Source organism: Nomascus leucogenys, chromosome 12 (genome assembly GCF_006542625.1).
Source record: "Nomascus leucogenys isolate Asia chromosome 12, Asia_NLE_v1, whole genome shotgun sequence".
Taxonomy (NCBI): Eukaryota; Metazoa; Chordata; class Mammalia; order Primates; family Hylobatidae; genus Nomascus; species Nomascus leucogenys.
Window position 1 is genome coordinate 5,921,811 of NC_044392.1, and position 21,153 is coordinate 5,942,963.

General features: G+C 50.2%; 1 protein-coding gene across 1 annotated transcript in view; it reads right to left on the reverse strand.

The window, feature by feature from the left end:
* Positions 1-21,153, reverse strand: part of GRIK3 (glutamate ionotropic receptor kainate type subunit 3) — a 239,646-nt gene that overhangs the window by 15,865 nt on the left and 202,628 nt on the right. Inside the window, exons 11-13 of the mRNA XM_030823450.1 lie at positions 14,571-14,794; positions 8,852-8,970; positions 6,150-6,367 (exon numbers count right to left, since the gene is read on the reverse strand). Of these exons, the coding sequence (XP_030679310.1) occupies positions 6,150-6,367; positions 8,852-8,970; positions 14,571-14,794 (561 nt within the window). The remainder of the gene's footprint in view (positions 1-6,149; positions 6,368-8,851; positions 8,971-14,570; positions 14,795-21,153) is intronic.

The following is a 21,153-nucleotide window of genomic DNA, read 5'->3' on the forward strand; positions in this document are numbered from 1 at the left end:
AGCATTAGGAGATATACCTAATGCTAAATGACGAGTTAATGGGTGTAGCACACCAACATGGCACATGGATACATATGTAACAAACCTGCACATTGTGCACATGTACCCTAAAACTTAAAAATAATAATTAAAAAAAAAAACAGGTGTTGTAAGAGTACCTGCTGCTTAGGGTTATCGTGAACATTCAACAAGACAAGGTGAGTGAAGTGTTTAACACAGAGCCTGCCCCTAAGGCTCCACAGGTGGCCGGAGTCATTCTTTCCCTTTAAGGCTCCTTAATTCTCCGTAAGGCCCAGTTTTCTCATCTAGAAACTGGGGAGAAAAATATCTATAGTGCTGAGTTGCTATGGCACTTAAAGGGGTAAAAACTCAAATGCTGACAGGGCCCAGGCAGAAAATTGAAGTAACTAAAGAAGGCTGGGTGGGAGTCTGTAAACCAGAGATAAACATTGCCTCTCAGCTGCTAAGAATTGCTGCAATTGATGTTTTAAAAAAATATACATGTATAAATAAGCGATGTGTGGCCCCTCCTAATCACGTCTATGGGCTGTACAGGCCGGTGTATCACCAGTTTGCAACAATAAACAATAAAAAGTTAGCATTCGCTGCATGCCTACTTTGTGCCAGGTAATGCTGTGAGGTGAATACATGAATTATCGCATTTAATCATCTCAATAGCTCCAGAAGGTGGGTGCCCATTAGCTGGTCATCTCCAGTGTGCTCCGGTTAAGTAATCTGCCCCAGGAGGGAATTTTGGGGCAAGAGGAAAGGGTCCAGCCTGCTTCTCTGGCTTCTGTTCAGCCAGCTGGAGGGCTGTGCGGAAGAGAAAGCCTTTGACCTAAGTCCTCCTGCATGCCTGGCTCTGGGCTAACCACTGTACATACAGGAGCTCACTGAACCCTCTTGCCAATTGCTGCATGGTGAAAATAAGTATCTACGTTGTACAGGGGAGCAAATGGAAGCCCAGATAAGCGAAGTGACTTGCCTAAGGTCACCAGCAGAGACATCACCCCAGACTCAAAGCCTGGTCTGTCTGACTTTAAAACTGATGTAACTTGATGACGACAGGTGGCACCACACTGAATTATGCCTGGGCATTACATTTTGGTCCCCCTACCTGCTTCTGCTTGAAGGCAGGGCTAAGGCTGTATGTGAGAGAGGCCAGCAGATGGGTCAGGAGAAGCTGGAAGCTGAGTTTGGGGAGCATCTTCCTAGGCCCTCCAGCTCAGGAAGGGTACGTCAGGCAGCTGAGAGGTAGGGGGTGGGCCGGGTGACCTCTCTGAGAGCATGCCCAGGTCAGATGCTAGGAACAGAGGATGTGCGAGGGGGATGGTCTGACAATGGCCAGGGGCCCAGGGAACCTGGCATTCTCCGGCCCCCAGCTCCCACTCCTTTCCTAAGCCACTATCCCTCTCATCTGTTATGTGCTCTCCCACCCCCAGCACTGAAAAAGGTCTAAGTGCTTGGAGAAGCTATCTTCCGACGTCCTCTCTCTTCAAAGCTGCGCAGCCCTCCCTGCAAAGAACACGCTTTCCCAACGTTCTCCTTTACATTTTGCCTACATATTTTTACAGCCAAACAGTGCTTTCAAAGGCCTCCTTTTTCATCTCCTAATTAATTTTTATCTTCCAAGACGGAGGGAGGACAACACAGGAGACGCTGTTTGTGATGTCTGCTGCTCCCTGACAACTCTTCAAATGAAATTTCCCTTGGAATGATGGGGCTGCACGGTGGGGGCGAGGGATCGAGAGCCCCCCGAGAGCCCAGCATCCTGCTTCCTGCTGTTGTCGTCTTTGGACAGAAACAGGTTCCATCCCTTGTGAGTTCTACTCTCAGTCAGGCTGTTTTTTAAGACTGTGTGCTGCCTAATCAGGAACGTGCTAACCACAGAAATCAAGTTCATCTGTCCTGCACTCTGGACCTTCAACACAGGCCGCCCGCTCAGTTCCTAGTCCTCGATATTATCTCCTGCACTTGTGCCACTTGGCTGCCGCCATCTTTAAATCCCATCCTTTCACTCAACAACAGCATCCACTCAACACGTATTATTAGAGCAACTATAACGTGCCAGGACTGTGCAGGGCTGGGTATGTGGTCAACTGACTGTGGCTTCACTTTTCCCCAACTGCCTCCTGAGGACTGTGGCTGGGTCCTTAGAGAAGCCATATGAACACAGTGACCAAGAGCATAGGCACTAGAGCCAGGCTGCTTGGGTTCAAATCCCAGCTCTGCATTTCACTAGCTGTGGGATGTTAGGCAAGTCAGTTAGCCTCTCTGGGCCTTCTTTTCATCATGTGTCAAATGGAGATGATGATAATAATCTACCTTCCAGGGCTGTTATTGAGGATGTTATAAGCAAATACAGGTAAAGTGCTTGGAGTGGTGCCTGGCACAAAGTAAGTGTTCATTAAGTGTCACTGTTATTGTTGACTTTGCCAGGGTCTCCTAGACATCTCATGGCTCCTCCTGGAGCTGCCTCCTGTTCAACAGTATGCAGCCTTGCCATATACTCTCATGGGAATGTGCACGTGTGCAGGGGAAGGCCACCTCTCCAGGAGAAGACCCTAGAGTGGATGTGGGAGAGGGCGCTGTGCGTGAAGACAGAATGTCTGACCTTGTACCCTGCTCCACCACTGATCTGCTGTGTGATAATGGGCTGGGCCTGTTTCTCTGGGTTAATCTCAGGTCTCCTTCCAGCTCTAACCTGCAAACATTCTGTGCTAACCAGGAGGCTATCACCTGGCCTGGGGGGGAGGTCTAACTAGGAAGTCCAACTACAGAGGGCAGAGGGGTGGCAAGGCAGGGAATTGGTTCATCCAGGGACCTACAGCGGGGGCGGGGCAGGGGGTGGTGCTTCTAGCTCATCATCTGAGGTGGGGTGGCGGTTAATGTATCTACATTCAGGCTCTTCTTCCATATGTAACAGTCCCATAGCTGCTGCTGATGACAGGGAATCCGGGCAAGGAGAGCTTCACTTGAATTAGGCAGGAGACAATGTGGTCAGGCATAAAGAGGAATTAATTGACCACAGGGACAGGAAGAAAGTGGAGTTAGTTATGCAGGGGGTGTGGAGTTGTTGTTTCTGACCCACAGACTCCTGTGAGCATGGGCCCATGAAGTCCCAGCATCCCAGACAGGTGACAGCATTTGTGTCTCTCCTCTGCCCTCCTCACTGTGCCATTTGCACGGAAGGTGGGTGAGGGCAGAGGAGGCTGTGGGAGGTGCTGCTTGATGGTGAGGGCAGCAGCTCGGTGGGGAGCTGGGACTAGGTTCTGGGAAGCCAATCTGAGCATCTTTGCATGGAGGGAGGCAGGGACATCCAATCAGTGGCAACGAGCCTGCACCAGGTTTATTTATGCCGTTTCCCTTTGATCGGGAGCCCTGCTTAGAGATGGGCTCATGTGTTATGCATGAGAGATGCTCTGGCACAAAGGGCTGGGCCACAGCCTGGGGATAGGCACGAGCAGGCAGGCATGTGCACACACACACACACACACACATGCAGACACATATGCATGCACAGTCCATTATACACACACACACCCAGAGACACATTCGTATGCATGCATGGACAATTATACACATACACAGACCCCCCCCCCCCAACACACAGAGAGACACATATGCACGCATGGGCCATTATACACACATACATGCAGACATATATACATGCATGGATCATTATACATGCACAGGCAGATACATATGTATGCACAAGCCATTATATACACACACACTCAGATTCGTGCATGCATAGGCCATTACACAGGCATACACACACAAAGGCTAGTATACACACATATGCATGCACAGGCCATTACATACGCACAGGCCCATCTGCCCTCCACTTATCTAGACATACCCATGAGAATATCCAAGCAGACACACATGTATTTTCTCTGTACACATACACAGGTAGATCCTCTGGTACACACTTGTACACATTCACAGGCACGTGTCCACATGCCCAGATCACAGAGATGCATCACACATATGTTCGAGCACACATACACATAGATGCAGACACGTGTCCAAGCACAAATACACACGTCCCCACACAGGCAGGGTTGTGCACAGGCACATGTATGCACATACACACACGTGCACATTCCCACGTATTATATACTGCTGCATCACATGTGAAGCCAGGCATGTATACACATCCTCACCTACTCACTCACAGGCAAGAACACATACAGAGTCCCATAGTGCTCCCAACATGCCTTTGATAATGCCGTTGTCTTCCCCTCACTCTAAATACATGGCAGTGACCTCTTCAGCAAGTCAACCAACATCCCTCTTGGCAACATCCAAGAGGGAAGCTCCTTTCCTCACTCACTGTCTCTTCACTACAAAGCTGTTTCCAACCTCAAGGAGGGACATGGCGGGGCTGGGCAGCGGGGAGGGGAGAAAGTGCTGGGAGGCTGCAGTGCCCAGGAGGTAGAAGGCTTTCCTACCCAACCCCTTCCTTCTCTCTTCACTCAGGCCCCACTGGAGGCTCCATCTATCATTCGGAGGCTTAGCCTAGGAGGAGGCAGGGGCTGGGTGATGGGGAATCAGAGCCCAGAGGAAAGGAAAATACCCCAGGCTTCCATTCCAGGTTGATTGAGAGCAGTTATTAATAGATAAACATATAAATAAGTGGGCCTGCAGCCACAGAGTTCCTAAATCCTGATCATTTCCGGGAAACAATTAGAGCAGTGGTTCTCCAAGCATGGAGCCTGGACCAGCAGCTGCAGCGTCACTTGGGAACTTTTTAGAAATGCACATTCTCGGCCCCATCTAGACCTCCTGAGTCAGAAACTCTGAGGGTGGGGCCTGCAAGCTGTGTTTCTTTCTTTCTTTTTTTTTTATTTTTTGAGATGGAGTCTCACTCTGTCACCCAGGCTGGAGTGCAGTGGCGCGATCTTGGCTCACTGCAACCTCTGCCTCCCAGGTTCAAGCCTTTCTTCTGCCTCAGCCTCTCCAGTAGCTGGGATTACAGGTGCGGGCCACCTGTAATTTGTATTTTTAGTAGAGATGGGGTGTCACCATATTGGCCAGGCTGGTCTCGAACTCCTGACCTCGAACTCCTCACCTCGGCCTCCAAAAGTGCTGGGATTACAGGCGTGAGCCACCGCGCCCGGCCCGCAAGCTGTGTTTCAACAAGTCCTCCAGGTGATCTGAATGCACACCCAGATCTAAGACCCACTGGCCTAAAACAGGGGCCTTGAGGAAGGCAGTCCTGGGTGGTACCTGGCTCCTCCAGCTGGGCGTCCCTGGACAAGCCACTTAGCTGCTCCGGGACTCAGTTTCCACACGTGTAAAGTAGAAATAATTTGAGTACCAGCCTCCCAGGATTTGTCACGAAGATTAAATGAGGCCCAGCATTCAGCACGGTCCTTGGCCTACTGTGAGATCTCAGTGGCAGTAGCTACTGTTATTATTACTTTAATTTCTGGGAGAATCTTTGCAGCTTCTGGTTCTCGGGGCCAGCCAGAGTCTCCTAAGCCCTCAGCTACTCCAGTAGAAAGTGGAAAACATTAGGGCACCCAGCCAACACTTCACAGAGCAGGAGGAGCAATGATATCATGGCCAGATACCCATTAGAGCAGTCACTTGAGCAGGTGACAGGGACTTTATCTGCTGACACCAGCATTCCTAGAGTGTAACATGCTCAGTAATGTCTGTAAACACTTGTTCAAGTTCTAAGCCTCCTCCCTTCCTCTCAAGATTTGGCCCTGCTGCCATCTCCCCGACCTCAGGCTAGCTTCCTCGAGATGGATGGCATTGAGGTCTGAAGCCAAGGGCAGGGAGCCCCCAGGGCCTGCGTGTCTGGGTGGCTCTTCCCCTCCTTCCCCCTTCTCCAGGCCCCTCTCTCTACCTGTCTACCTCTGATGACTTAAGGAATCATAACACATTCACATTGCTCATCTCAGGCACAGATACTTCTAGGATTTGTGTTCAGGCCAACCCAGTTGGCCCACATCACCACAGCTCCCCAAAGTCAACTAGTCCAAACAAGGTGGGGCTGAGGCCTGGGGGCTTCTGACCCATTGGCCATGCATGGTTAGGGAAGGACAGAGACCCCCTCTCTTTCCTCTTCTGCTCAGTAAACAGTCCGGAGAGGATCAGCTCATGGTGCTGCAATAGGAGGGAGAGGGACTCACCTTGAAGAAGGTCATGGTGGCCCCGTCCTTGACAGCCCCATACTCGATTTTGGTTTGCTTGGCCAGGTCATCAGCAGAGTCAATGGGTGATTCCATGCGCTCCACAGTCAGAAAGGCAGCCAGGTTGGCCGTGTAGGAAGAGATGATGATGAGCGTGAAGAACCACCAGATGCCACCAATGATGCGTGTGGACAGGGCTTTGGGCATCAGCTCAGACCCTGGGCGAAGAGAGGAGATAGGCAGTCCCTTACAACATGCAGGCTAGCGCTGCTCAAGTCCCCTGGGTCATGGATTCCTCTGATACTCTAATGAAAGCTAAGGCCCTTTCCCAAGACCAGTGGTTCTCAAAAGTGTGGTCCCTGGACCAGCAGCAACATCATCACCTGGAACTTGTTAGAAATGCACATTCTTGGGCCCTACCCCAGCACTCACTGAATCAGTAATTTCTGAGGGTGGGAACCAGCAATATGTTTTGAGTAAGTTCTCCAGATGATTCTGACGCAGGCTGAAATTTAAGAATTGCTCTTCTAGAACAATATATACATTCACATTTCACAGGCTCAGCAAAACCTCAGATGCCTAACCATGGACCACTTATGTGGTCCCAGCTTAAGAACACCTGGGGATCAGGACCCCCGGGTTCTTGAGTGAATCCTGCTCCCAACTCTCAGTGTGATCTTATGCCTGATACTTCCCCTCTCTGGGCCTCTGCAAAACATGAAGAATTGTCTTTCCTCTGTCCCAGCCTCACATAAATACTGTGGTGCTGCAACGATATAATTTGAGAAGAAATTGCATTGGAAATACAAATGGTATACAAATACAAGATTGCTATGCAGTGCTTTGCAGGAGGGGGAAAAAAAATCAACACTTTTTGAAGCTCTTTGCTGAAATATATCACTTTTCTTCCCCGACCTTAGGTGGGGAGCACAATAGAGATGGCATCTTCTAACTGAAGTAATTAACTAGGTGGCTTTCAAGAGATTTAAATTGCAAGTGACTCCTGAACTTTCCAGAATATTTGGACCTGCAATCTGAAAAGCGTCTGCTTTGATATGGATGATTTTTTTTTTTCTCAAAGAAGTCACTCAAGGGAGAGTTTTTCAAATACATAACTATTTTTCTCCCTCCTAATCAAAACCACACGGAGAATACATCAGGGGCCAGTGCTTTGAATAGCAGCAGGAGGTGGAAGAGGAGAAGCTATTAGTGCATTGAGGGGCTTCCAGGTCTTTCCCAACTGTCACCGAATAACGGTGATGGACAAAAAAGCAAGGTGAGGCTCCAGGACACTCCTTAATAGCAAGGACAGATTGAGGCACTTCCCTTGAAAGCTGTCTGTCACTTCCTAGCTGCTAGAGGACACTGAGGCTCCGTGTCCCCTCCCCAACTGGCCACTCCCAGCCTCCCCAGGTTGCTCCAAACCAGGCTTTCGGCTGCTCTTAGAGGGACAGCAGCTTATTTGAGTCACTTGATTGGTGAGTTCTGCCGGGCTTGCCAGACCTCTGCCCAAGTCCCTTCCCTGGCCTCTGCCATGGCCAAGAGGTTTCTCGCATGTGGAACAGATTTGCTTTTTTTCCTCTCCTCCTTCATTCAAGTGCCCAGCACAGAGCCTGGCATGTAGTGGGTGCCCAGGACACATGGGGATAATGCCGTTCACTCATGCGTTTAGCATTTGCTGATGGATGTCTACCGAGGACCAGGGTTTGTGAAGGTTATACGCAGATGACTGAGGGACAAGGACATTTTCTCTGTCCCTTGAAGCCCCTTCCCTGCTTGCCCCCTAGGCAGGTCCCTCAGTGAAACTCTAACAGCAGAAACTTGTCTGCACTCCCTAAGATAAGAGACTCTGGACATGGGACTCCACCTGCAGAGGCAGTGAGCACATGGCTTGTGGCCAGCAGGACCAGGGGGCGGTGTCCTTTCCTGGCTGGTGGTCCCCTCTCCCTGTGCCTGCCCTCCTGCTTCCTGCTGTCTCTGCATCTGACTCGCAGCAGTTAGAGCAGGTACGCTGCTTTCTGAGATATTTGAGTAGCTGCAGATAGTTCCAAAGCACATTGACCCTCCCTCCAGAGGATGTAAGAGAATTGCATCCTTTTGTGTACCTCATCTTTGAGGCACTCGGGCTGAAGTCCCCAACTCAGCCATGATCCTTCCTACTCCCAGGCGCCTCACAGCCAAGCGGCCACGGAGTCCCATCCACAGTGTATCCTGAAGCTCTCTTAGTCCATTTCTGCCCTCCACTCCCAGGGCCACCACCAGGCTCAGGTCTCATCACCTCATTCCTGCAGTGGCCTCCCAGCCAGACTCCCTGCCTCTGGTCTCCTTCCATCCACAGCCCAACTTGCTCAGCTGGACTGTGTGGTGATGAGGCCATGGGCGGGGTCAGCCGCAGCCGGCAGGGTGCTCTATGGCCACCTCAGCTGGAGCAGGAGGTGAGGGATGCGTCTGGCATGCCCTGGGCTGGGTGGTTTTCTTAGCTTCAGACCCTGAGCCAGCTCCAGCCAGAGTGGAGGTGGAAGTTGGGGGTCTGGGGCAAGGGCACACACCCGGGTATCTCGGTGTCTCCAACCTTCTGCCGGCTCATCAGGGTCTGAGGCTGCCCCTAGAAGTGTGGGCTGGCTCTGCTGATGCCAAAAAGGCTGAAGACCCCTTGGGGAAAGGAGACCCTGGAAGGGGAGGCTGTGGGAGAGGGTGCATACCTTGCTGCATCAGGGATCCCATTCCAAACCAGAAGCTGTTAAGCAGAGTGAAGTTATTTTCCACCACCTCGGAGCCAGGGTTGCAGGGGTGAGCATCGTACCACTCATAAGGGCTGAACCTGCCACAGGAGGAGAGGGACAGTCAGCCTGGGAAGCAAGGGGCATCCACGCCCCAGCGGGCAGTGGTTTAGCAAACACAGCTGTGCCAGCCGCCTCAGCACCAGTATCCTCATGGTTCTGCTGGGAGGCAGGGCAGGGGAATTTCTTCTTGTTCTTTATTGTTAGTGCCCTTTTCTGGTTATAAAGGTAATTCACCAGCATCTCGTAAAATTAAAAGTGCACATGCCCTTCAGCCTCCCAGTTCTGCAACTCATTATCCATCCCAGAAAAAGCACTCCAAGAGCATCAAGAGAAGCACACAAGGGTGTTTATCAAAGCATTGTTTGTCATCGCAAAAAAAACTGGAAGCCACCAAAATGTCCTTCAATAAAGGAATGATTAAATAAACTATGCCACAACTGTACTGTGAAATATTATGCAGCTGCTAAAAGAGAATGAGATACTTGAGATGTGCTGGCGGGGAAAGATCTTCAACACATATTGTTGAAGATCTAAGCAATAAAAATATTAAAAGCAATGTATTAAAAGCAATAGAAAATAAGAACGATATGACCACACTTATATAAGCAGATTCCTAAAGACATAACTATTCAGTGCTTTATGTATACTCATATGCAAATGCATACTAAAGGGTCTGAAAGGGTCTCTAGATAAAAAATATCAGTGTTTACCTCTGGGGAGGGGCATCAAAATAGCAGAAGGAATTTCAGGAGCCTATTGCTCTATCTGCATTATATAAATGTTTAAAAGTGAGAACATGCTTTTGAATTTTGGGTATAATATAAAACCTTAAAATGGAAAAAAAAGCAGAAGACACATTTTATAAAATATTCAGACAGTATAGATGAATACAATCTGAAAGTGAATGTACTCCAGCATCCTATCCCCCGGAGAGAACAATGAGTTATATAATTTTTTAGATTTTTGTCTTTGAATATACAAATATATATATGACAGGGAAAAAATGATTACCTAAAGCCCCCCACTGCCTTCTAAAGAGGAAGAGTCCTGATTACTGAATTGAAGGGAGTTTTTGTTCACTGCGTGAGTTCCAGTTGAGGATATGTATGTTTAAAGAAGCTCGAGAGGTTGGGGGGACCCTGGAAAAAGTCCCAGGCTGGTGGACATTTGCTCTAGATTTGTGGGGGAGGTTTTAGGATGCTGAGAGGACACATCTGGAAGGAGAGAAAAGTCCAGTGGAATTCTGTTTCATTTTTTAAAGTGCAAAGCCCTTTACATGTGATGCTGTGACCTCTCTTTTCTGTCTCCCTTCTAAAAGCTGGAATACATTATACATTGATTACCAGTGGTCATGTGGAAAGAATTTTATTTTCATGAAACGGGAAGATCCCTCAAATAGGAAATTCTAAAGAAAGGTTTCAAACCAAGACAGGGATCTTCAAAGGAAATGACCACAACTGGTTAGAGGCTCTAAAATCCACAGGGAAGAGGTCTAGGATGGAGAAAGCAGAGATGAGAGGCTATTGTGGGAAGGGTTTTTGGAGAGAGCCTTTGGAGAGCTGGGTGTCCACAGCCCCCGCTTCCTCTACCACACTGAGGGAGAGGGGCTTCCCAGGGGGCAAGGCAGCTCAGTGCCTGGCCCTGTAACTGAGCGGATGGACCTGGGAAGTGGGAAGGGCAGGGGTCGGGCTGACGGGTGCTCTGTCAGTGGGACCAGGAGAGTCCCTGTTGCACGACATTGGCCTGCAGGCCCAGACATCAGGACGCTGGGTCCACAGTGCCTCCCCTGGACCAGATGGACCCATGCAGAAGACAGATCCAGCCCAGGCCGACTTCGACGCCCATCCTAGAAGGCAGTGGTATTCCAACAGGGAGAGGCCATGGGGGCACAGGCTACCGGAGGACCAGGGGCTGAGTGGGGATTGGGCCACGAAGGGAGGCCCTGCTGGAGGGGGCCACAGGAAGAGCACCCACGTCTGAACACCCTGGATGGTGGGAGGGAGACAAAATAAAGCTGATTGCTGATGAGATCTCCCGAGTCCTGCTCTTTACATGCACCAGGCACACATACACAAATATATGACATATATGATATTTTTAACACAAAAAAATCCCCTGTCATACCACTATACTGTCCGAGAACTTGGTTTTTCATTTAATGTTAGCAGCCTCTTTTCAGGTCAGTTCTTCTGATCTACCTCATGCTCTGTAACCACTCTGCAGGTGTTTCTAACCATACCTTGACTGATGGGCACTTAAGCTGTCCTCTCTTTCCAACTGTGGTGCACTATGCTGGAAAAGCATCCTTGGACATACCTCTGTGGGCCCTGATGCCCAAGGGTGGCCTTGTCTTCTGGGGCTTGGCTGCAAAGGCTTTCTAGATTTGGGAGAACACTAAAGTGTGGCTCAATGGTGATGTTTCAACAGGTTGAAGTTCCAGGGGTGGAACTGCTTATCATGATAAAAATAACCGGTTCTAGAAAGGGCTTCTTGGCTATCAAATGCTACTATAGGTTGGGGTCCTCACCGCCTCCTGAGAGGTGAAAGCATGCAGGGTGCCCATTTTACAGACGTGGAGGCCATGAGGATCCTGCGGTCAGTGGGACAGAGCGTCCAGGCTTTAACCCTCCTCGGCCACAGGAGAGAAGAGGAGTGGGATGGTCACTGGACAAGGAGGGAAGGTGTCACCTGGAGTTAATGGCAGATCTTGGATTTGTAGCTTGTGGCTGCAAGGGCTTCTCCAGTCTTGAGAGTAAATAGGAGTTAGAAGTTGACCTGGAGACACTCTCTCCACAGAGAAGGCTACACTGCATCCCCAGCTGGAGTGTGGAGGTGTAGACAGGGCATCCACTGTGGCCAAAGCTCTCGCTTCCCTGGGATACTCAACCCAGATTTGGCTGCAATGTGGCTCCCAGGAGCTAGATGGGCTGCTCACCCTCAGCCCTGCCTCCTGGGTCGGGCACTTAGGATCATCCCGTCGCAAGTGCCAACTGTCCTGCTCTCTGTGGTGAGAAAGCACCCTCTGCTCCTTCTTATTTCCTCCTACCTCACCAGGCATGAAGCAGAATATCTAGGTGGCAGCGAAAGGCCTTGCACAATGCCTGGTCCCCTGATGTGAGCCAAACAGACCAGGCCAGTGTGCAAGACGGGCTGTCCTGTGCCAACCTGGAGTTTCCCCAGAGTGGACCTGGGGACCTGCCCACCCTTCCCAGGCCCCATCTCTTGGAACTGTGGGCAGCTGTGTCCAGCTCTCCAGCAGCCAGCACGCTCACTGGGAGTGAAGGGGAAATGGCCACATTCACCCTACAGATACGTTGTGCCGGTGTTATAGAAAATTAAATGGCCGGCGCGATGGCTCACGCCTGTAATCCCAGCACTTTGGGAGGCCGAGACGGGTGGATCACAAGGTCAGGAGATCGAGACCATCCTGGCTAACACGGTGAAACCCCGTCTCTACTAAAAATACAAAAAAATTAGCCGGGCGTGGTGGTGGGCGCCTGTAGTCCCAGCTACTCAGGAGGCTGAGGCAGGAGAATGGCGTGAACCCGGGAGGCGGAGCTTGCAGTGAGCCAAGATCGTACCACTGCACTCCAGCCTGGGCGACAGAGCGAGACTACGTCTCAAATAAAAAAAAAAAAAAAAAAAAAAATTAAACTAGTGGCCACACAGAAAAACCGTGAGACATCACATAAAATTCCAAATCTCTCTCTCAAAATCATGAGCTCTGCAACATTGGCCCTACATCTCTGCCTGGTACAGCCTGTTGGAGCTGAGCAGCAGCTGCCCCCTTCATCCAGGTGAGCTCTCCAGGGTGCCTTAGTTCCTTCCACTCTCCGCTGCCTATCGCTGCGCCTGCTTCACTCCCTTTGGCCCTGGCAGGTACTTGCGTTTGTCACCCTTGATATAAAGTTGGACCGGTCTGGGCGTGAAGCCCAACTCTGTCAAAGAAAAGCTTTCTGATTCTGGGCAATGACTTAACCTCTCCAAGCCTCAGTTTCTGCTTCTATAAACTGGGGATAATTATACCCACCTCAAGAGAGGCATGAGTGGCGTTGTGTGGGTGTCGGGCGAGGTGACAAGTGCACTCTGACGCTCTTCCTAGCTCGGTGGCCAAAACTCTTGTCCCTCTCCTCTCTCCTCAGGGGTCTCCTATCATTACAGCAGCTCTAGGAAACCCATCTCTTCTAGGAAGTCTCCCAGCCTAACCTTGGGAAGGAGACTCCCACCTTCCTGGCCAGGAGGCAGGGTGGGAAGTAGGCGTGCTGGTGAAGGGCCAGGAACGAGAGGAGGATGGGACCTACATCAAAAGGGCAGAGCGGATGCTGGAAAAGCCTGAGAGGATGGGAGCCGAGAGACCACTGGAGCCGCTAAAATCATGGTGCGAGCTCTGGAGAGTGGCTCCTGGCTTTCAAAGGCTTGTTAGACCATTAGAGACAAGAGGCATAAATGAAGGCTTCTCTGTGGCAGGCTCGGCTGCTGCTGCGCCCACCAGGCAGGGCGGCAACGGCAGCTCCAGGTCTGTGGCAGCACAGGGCCTGGGGAGTGGGACATTTCATCACTTACAGCCTTCCCTTTGGTCTCTCGCAGCGTGGGAGGAGGGAGCGGAAGGGAGTGAAGTGGGGGGAGGGCGGCTTTTAAAGAAGGCTCTGGAGAAAAAAAAGGCTGAAAACGCCAAGTCGTTGGATCTCAAATTGCCTCTCCAGAGAAGTCTCTCTTTGCACTTTGTTAGGATTTAGAGAAAAAAAAGGACCAGATCAGGGGCTGGGGCTGGAGCGCGGAGGAAGAAGGCAGAGGCCTCCGCTGGAAAGGGGTGGGGAGCGGGCCCCAGCAGCCACCAAACCGGGGCAGGGGCGGACCACCGGACGGAGACGTGTGCTGCAAGGTCACCTATTGCTTGTATGACCTTGGCAAGTGGTAAGACTTTCTGAGTCTCAGGTGTATCCTTTCCAAGGGAGGCTGGGAGAACTAAATAAGATAACGGCTGTAAAGTGCAGAGCACAGTGCTTGGCAAGCACGAGGTGTTCGCCAAACACTGGACGAAACCTGTCCCCTAGTGACCTCCTCCTACCACCCACCGGCAAGGGTGTGCTATGTTTACTTTACGTGAATAACCCAATGTGCAAGCATGTTGCTAGCACGGAGCCCAGACAGGGATGTGTGTATGTGTGCCGTGTTTCTGCATGTGCGGATGGGTGTGTGTTTACTGGGCACTGTTCCCCCTGCTGTTGTGGCTTGGATAGACACACCCTGTTTTTCGAGTTCTAAGCCACCCACTGGGCCACCCAATATCCTGAGTCTGCTGCACCAGGAGCCTGGCTCAGGCGGTGCAGCTTTGGGCAACCACTTGACCTCTTCAAGCCTGCTAATGGGACCTGAGGTGCAACTGCTGCATCTCAGAGTTATAGACACAGACCAGGGTGAGGACCAGGTGATTCAAGCGTGGGGGTGGGGAGGGCCAAGGCATGGAATGTTCCCTGAGGGAAACAAAGGAATCTGAGCCATAGGGAGTGGAAGAGGAGTGGGCACAGCAGTAGCCTGAGCCTTGGGCCTTCTGTGCCAGGGGCCGAGGAGGTGAGGACCTGCCTAGCCCCTAAACCTTCAACCTTGGGCCCGACATCTGGCCAAGGAATTGCCTTACCTGGCGATGACGAAGAGGACACAGCTGACACCCAGGTAGGCAAGGAGCACATACATCCAGATGTCTGGGGACAGGGGATTGAGGAAGGAGAAGACACTGGGGTTGGTGCCATTGGGCTTTCGATACAGGATGCTCACACCAAGTGTCATGAAGGGCTTGGAGAAGTCGATGGCCTTCTCTCGAACATGGGTGATGGTCAGGGGGGCCACGGCCAGATCTGCCTTCTGCAACCAGACAGAGAGGGAGAGAGAGACAGACTATGAGCAGAGTCTCGGAATAGTGGGAGACAGAACACCCTTGCTGGAGGAGAGATGAGGGTGAAGTCAGTTGTCCCAGCCCCAGGTCACTAACTGCTCTTCTGTTTCCACATTTACTAACCCTCCTTCAGGGCCAGGTCAGGGTGCTGCGGAGACAATGATGAATTCAACTTAACCTCTGCTCTCTAAAAGCTCATGGTCTTGGAGAAGTGGGTGGTGGAATAAACATGCAGAGAATGGAACTCTATTAAAGCTATAACCCATGTGCTCCCTTCTCAAAACGGTGCTTTGTCAAATAAATACAGTTCAGTAACCTACAAATATTCAAAAACAGCTGGTGCTTTTTATTTGTGTCTTTCAAAACCACAAAGAGGACACAGAACCTACCACAATGCTTATTTAATTTGGCTTTCCTCTCCCATCCACTTCTCGACTGCTTCACCATGTTCTGGATTTTCTATGTATCCTAAAAGCCCTCCAGACACAAGTTGGGCAAAGATAATACCCTCTTTGGGAGAAACTAGACAGGCAGGCTGGGCATTGTGGCTCATGCCTGTAATCCCAGCAATTTGGGAGGCTGAGGCAGGAGGATCGTTTGAGCCCAGGGGTTTGAGAATAGCCTACATAACATAGTGAGACTCCATCTCTACAAAAAATTAAAAAGTTAGCTGGGTACAGTGTCACGTGCCTGTAGTCCCAGCTACTTGGGAGGCTGAGGTGGGAGGATCTCTTGAGGCTGGGAGGTAGAGGCTGCAGTGAGCCGTGATCGTGCCACTGCACTCCAGCCTGGGCAACAGAGTGAGATCTTGTTTCAACAACAAAAAAAAAAAAAAAAAAAAAAGAAAAGAAACAAAAGAAGCAAATCCAGGGCCCTTATTAATAGGAGGTGGTGTGGTGTAGAAAAGAAGGGAGTGCGGTAATGCTAGGAATGCTGTGTTAATAAATTTTAGCCCATCACAATTTTAATAAGGGGAAGAATTAAAGTTCAATTCTTTGGTCTGAGCTTTTCCTGATTAAAAATCTAGATTCCCTCCCAGTACTTTGGGAGGCAGAGGCGGGCGGATCATGAGGTCAGGAGATCGAGACCACGGTGAAACCCCATCCCTACTAAAAATACAAAAAAATTAGCCGGGCGTGGTGGTGGGCTCCTGTAGTCCCAGCTACTCGGAGAGGCTGAGGCAAGAGAATAGCGTGAACCCGGGAGGCGGAGCTTGCAGTGAGCCGAGATTGCGCCACTGCACTCCAGCCTGGGTGACAGAGCGAGACTCCGTCTCAAAAAAAAAAAAAAAAAAAAAAAAATCTAGATTCCCTCATTCCCATCCCATCTTTCCAGGACCCCAATGGCATCCTCTCCCATGAGGCCCCAGTGAAACCACTTCCTGCTTACCACAGTCCCTCCTTCAGCCCCATGTTCTGCACATCCCACACTGTTTAGGATGTCCTCTTCCTATAGTCTCATTCCCACCATTGTCTGCCTTCCTCTGCACATCTTGCCTCTTCCAGAAACCCTCCCTCACAGCCTCCATCTCTAAACTTCCATGAAGCCAGCTCTGCTCTGCTTGAATGGTGGTCTTTGCTCCATGCGACCTTGTGTCTGATCTGCTTATTTGCCTGTGAGTTCCTGAGTGCGGCTGGAGCTGGGGCGGAGTCTCTGCTTCTTTTCTCCATCCCTAAGCCCCATCTCAGCCTCTGGAATATTTGTTAATTAATAACCTTCCCCTCCGAGAGGCTGCCCCTAGGGCTTCTGTGGATATTTACATCTCAGAATGTGAACTAAGTTATCACTTCCCTTCCTCAAGTAGGACAGGACAGAAAGGGAGGCTGGAGCCTAACAACCGCTAAAGACCTTTTTGGCAAGGGGAGACCTCCCTCTGAAACCCCTTTCCAAGGCAATGCCTCTAGGTGTCCATCCATTAACTTGGTCCAACTCCATTCATCCACTCATTGTGTCATCAACTCCAACAGACACCAGGGATACAGAGCTGACCCAAACAGACATGACTTCTGCCCTCATGGAGCTTACAGTCTAGTAGGGGAGATGGACATTAATCAAACTGTTTACTAAAGGGCACCTGCTAACACTACCTGCTAACACAACCACTTGACCTCTTCAAGCCTGCTAATGGGACCTGAGGTGCAAGTGCTGCATCTCAGAGTTATAGACACAGACCAGGGTGAGGACCAGGTGATTCAAGCGTGGGGGTGGGGAGGGCCAAGGCATGGAATGTTAGACTTCACTCATCTTAGAACAGGAACTAGCAATCCAGTCAAAATCAGACGTCAAGGAGGGAAGGGCTAGTATGGATGGAATCGCAGCTTCTGGACAGCTCTGCAGGTGCTCCCGGCTGGGAGCAGCTGGGAAATACAACTTTGACACTGCCCACCCAATGTTTCTCCTTCTAAAGGCAGCCCCCACACCCCATCACTGACACTTGGAGTCCACGGATTTGATGACCTTCAGAACCTGGGAAAGATAGGGAGAAGGAGCCTATTATAAAGGCTCTTTCTTTTGTAAATGTCTGAATGTGTGAGTTGGAATTTGCCTGGCTGAAGGCAGAAGAAGGAGGAATGGGGCAAGCTGCTGTCACCCCAGCTCCCGGAGTCCTTTCAGTTCAGGGTACATACAAAAGAAAGCAGCAAAAAAAAAAAAAAAAAAAAAAAAAAGAAAAAAAGAACTATCAGGGAGGGTGTAGAGTGGTGAGCAAGAGACGGAGTCCCTGGTGTCATGGAGCTTCCAGTTGAGTGAGCCCCTCCTGGGGCTGTAGATAGGATCCCTCGGTGGGGTGGGAGCCTGAGTGAGATACCCTGAAAGGTTCCTTTCAGTCCTCAAGTTCTAGGATTCTCTGTAATCCTGAGAGAGATGTAGAAGGTCTTTGATTCCAGAACTTGGCGTCCCCAAGTCCTGTCCCTTCAAAGTCCAGTCATGTGCGGCCTAACTCTTGGTCAACAGTGGACTGCGTATTCAATAGTGGTCCCATAAGATTATAATACTATTTTTGCTGCACCTTTTCTATGTTTAGATAACTTTCCATACACAAATGCCTACAGTATTCAGTAGAGTAGCATGCTGTATTGGTTTGTACCTAGGAACAATAGGCCATACCATATAGCTGAGGTGTGTAGTAGGCACTACCATCTAGGCATGTGGAAGTATAGCCTATGATGTTCCAACTACGATGAAAATGCCTAATGGCATTTCTCAGAATGTATTCCTGTTGTTAAGTGACGCTTGACTGTATATTGCTTTGGGAAGTTCTGTTCTCACTCCAAAGTCGTTATCATTGCTCAAAATGCCTTTGGAACTGGTCTCTGGAAATGGAGTGGATTCTTGGGAAGAACCTCAAAGTCAATGGTGGCGATGAATCTTCCTTTGACTTTTGATGGCAAGTTGGATAAGAGAGTTATGGCTGGGGGACTGAGGTGTTTGTAGCCAATGATTATTCCAAAGGCTGGTGAGAAAGCTAATCACATGGCCACAGGTGATTGGCCTTCTGGCCAGCCCTTCCCCCAGATCCTCTCAGAGCCTTTGAAACCTCCCTGCCATTATTCTTGCTCTTTGGTTTTAATGGAGTCGGGAGACCAAGACATCCACAGCATTCTATACCTATGGAGGCAAGACAACTGGCCAATATGACCTTCACTGGGAGTTTGGATCTGTGTTCTCCCTTGGGCTTCAGGAAGGCTGGAGTTCTCCACTTCGTTTCTGGTTAAGGCATAAAATACTACATTTCACCATTGGTTACGATTTCCCTGAAAAAGGCATTATTTTGTCCAACTTCCCTTGAAAGATGGGAACAGATGTCAAGCCTTTGCTGTTTCGGTTCATTACTCAGAATGAAAGGCCCAATCTTGGCAGGCTCTTCCCACTTGTGCAAGTTTTCTTTGAGGATGATTCATAAAATCATAGGCTGTCAGAGCTGGATGAGAGAACTTCAAGTCTATTCGAGGAATACAGCTATTCCAACCCCACTTTTTTTTTTAATTTTAATTTTTTTTTTAACAGAAGGAAACTGAGGCTCGGAGAGAAGCTCCTTGGTCTTTGTTATAATATTTATAGTAATCATGTCCTTGAACGACATCAAACCCCTGACTTGTACAACACTTTCATTGGTCTAACGAGTGTTTTGTCAGCCCGCCTGCCTCACCAAGGACCTTTCTGTACTATTTCTAAACCTCTGGACCAGGCAGGACGGTCTTCCCAGGACATTACTTCATCCCCATAAGCAGCTTTCCACTTACCAAGAATCTGTTGGGGCCCTCCTGGCTTCTCCTCCTCCCAGTGTCCTCTGTCCTTGCATGAGGTCACCTGGCCCCACCCATTCTACCACACCCCCAGCTCCCCAAACTGAAGGTAAGAACAATTTAACCTGCTACAGCTCCATCCTTTGTTCCTCAGTCTCCAGATGCCCTGGCTGCTGGTTGAATCCTGCCTTGTACTCCAGACTAAAACCTGGACATCTTCCTACCAGGAATGGGGTTGGGACTGTGGCCCCAGCTCTAACAACTTGTCGCTGATCAGCCTTCTCTTAGGACAGGGGTCCTCCCAAGGGTCTGAGATCTGGCCTCTGACTCCCAGCTTGCTGCCTGTGTCTGGGGTCCCTGCTGGAAGCTCCTGCTTGGATTCCCAAGTATAGTTCCCACCAGCTTCCTCATCTCCGTTCTCCGCCTCTTAGTTGGGATCCCCATCAGACCAGCCAAGCATGACTCAGTGTATTGCGTACGCTGCCTATGCCTATGCCATCTTCCCAGTATCCCCGCCAAGTGGTCAACATCCTCGTCATATTCCAGACGGGGACAGGTGGCTCAATCAGGCGAGGAGGCTTGTTTAAACTGGTAAGTGGCTGAGCCAGTACCTGGACCCAGTTCATTGTGATCTCAAAGCCCAACATTTTACCACTCTACCATGCAAGCCACATGTAGTGGATTGAATTATGCCCCCCACCCCCAATTATGTTCAAATCCTAACCCCTGGTACCTATGAGTGTGATCTTATTTGGAAATAAGGTTTTTGCAGATGAAATTGAGTTAAAATGGAGTTATACTGAATGAGGGTGGGCCCCAAATCCAACGACTGGTGTCCGTATAAGAAGAGGAAAAGAGGAGGCTGGGTGCAGTGGCTCAGGCCTGTAATCCTAGCACTTTGGGAGGCTGAGGTGGGTGGGTCGCCTGAAGGCAGGAGTTCGAGACCAGCCTGGCCAACATGGTGAAACCCCGTCTCTACTAAAAATACAAAAATTAGCTGGGCATGGTGGCATGCGCCTGTAATCCCAGCTACTTTGGAGGCTGAGGCAGGGAGAATCGCTTGAACCTGGGAGGCGGGGATTGCAGTGAGCTGAGATCACATCACTGCACTCCAGCCTGGGTGACAGAGCGAGACTCTGTCTCAAAAAAAAAAAAAAAAAAAAAAGAAGAGGATGAACAGATACACACAGAGAAGGCCATGTGATGCTGGAGGCAGAGACTGGAAAAGCGGATACAAGCCAGAAGCACCAGGGACTGCCAGCCACACCAGAAGACTGGAGAGAAGCATGGAATAGGTTCTCCTTCAGAGCCTCCAAAAAGAACTCGCCCTGCTGACACCTTTATTTCTCATTTCTGACTTCCAGCACTGGCAGTTCATGGCCATTTGTTGTGGCAGCTCTAGGGAACTAACACACCTGCCACTTAGACCCCGTGCAGGACGCATGGGGCACCTTCCACAGCCTGCTGCTGTCCCCACCCCAGCACCTGTCTCACTCCGAAGAGCAAGCGTCATGGCTGGACCCACCCTGCCTTGTCCCGAGCCCAGTGTTGCATTCCCAGAGACCTGAACTTGGCTCTGGCCCCTGACCATGGGGCTTCCCAGCATACACTTCACATTGCCTGGCTTGGGAGCCCTGCAGCTGCAGAAAGCTGCTGGTACACCCTTGCCACCTCCAGGTCCCTCTGCTGCTTCCACAGCTGCCTAAGTACGCCAGCCTCACTCCTGCCATGCATACGGGACTCTTCCCCGGATATTCTTCTGGCATCCTGCCCACATCTCTGGTATGTGGCATCATGGAATTCACCGTCTGCTCTTTTCCCAAAGTGGTGTTTCTCCAACTAGAATCTATCCCTATCCATGGTGCTAATTAAAGTAGGTCAGGACTTCCCAATGCCCTTGGGATAAAAAAATTCTTACTAGGGTTGTTTACAGCCATGCATGATCTAGTCCAGTGCTGTCCAACAGAGCTTCCTGCAACGATGAAAAAGTTCTCTGTCTGCACTGCCCAATATGGCAATTGGGGGCCACACGTGGCTGTCAAGCATTTGAAATGTGGCTTGTAAGACTGAGGAACTGAATTTAT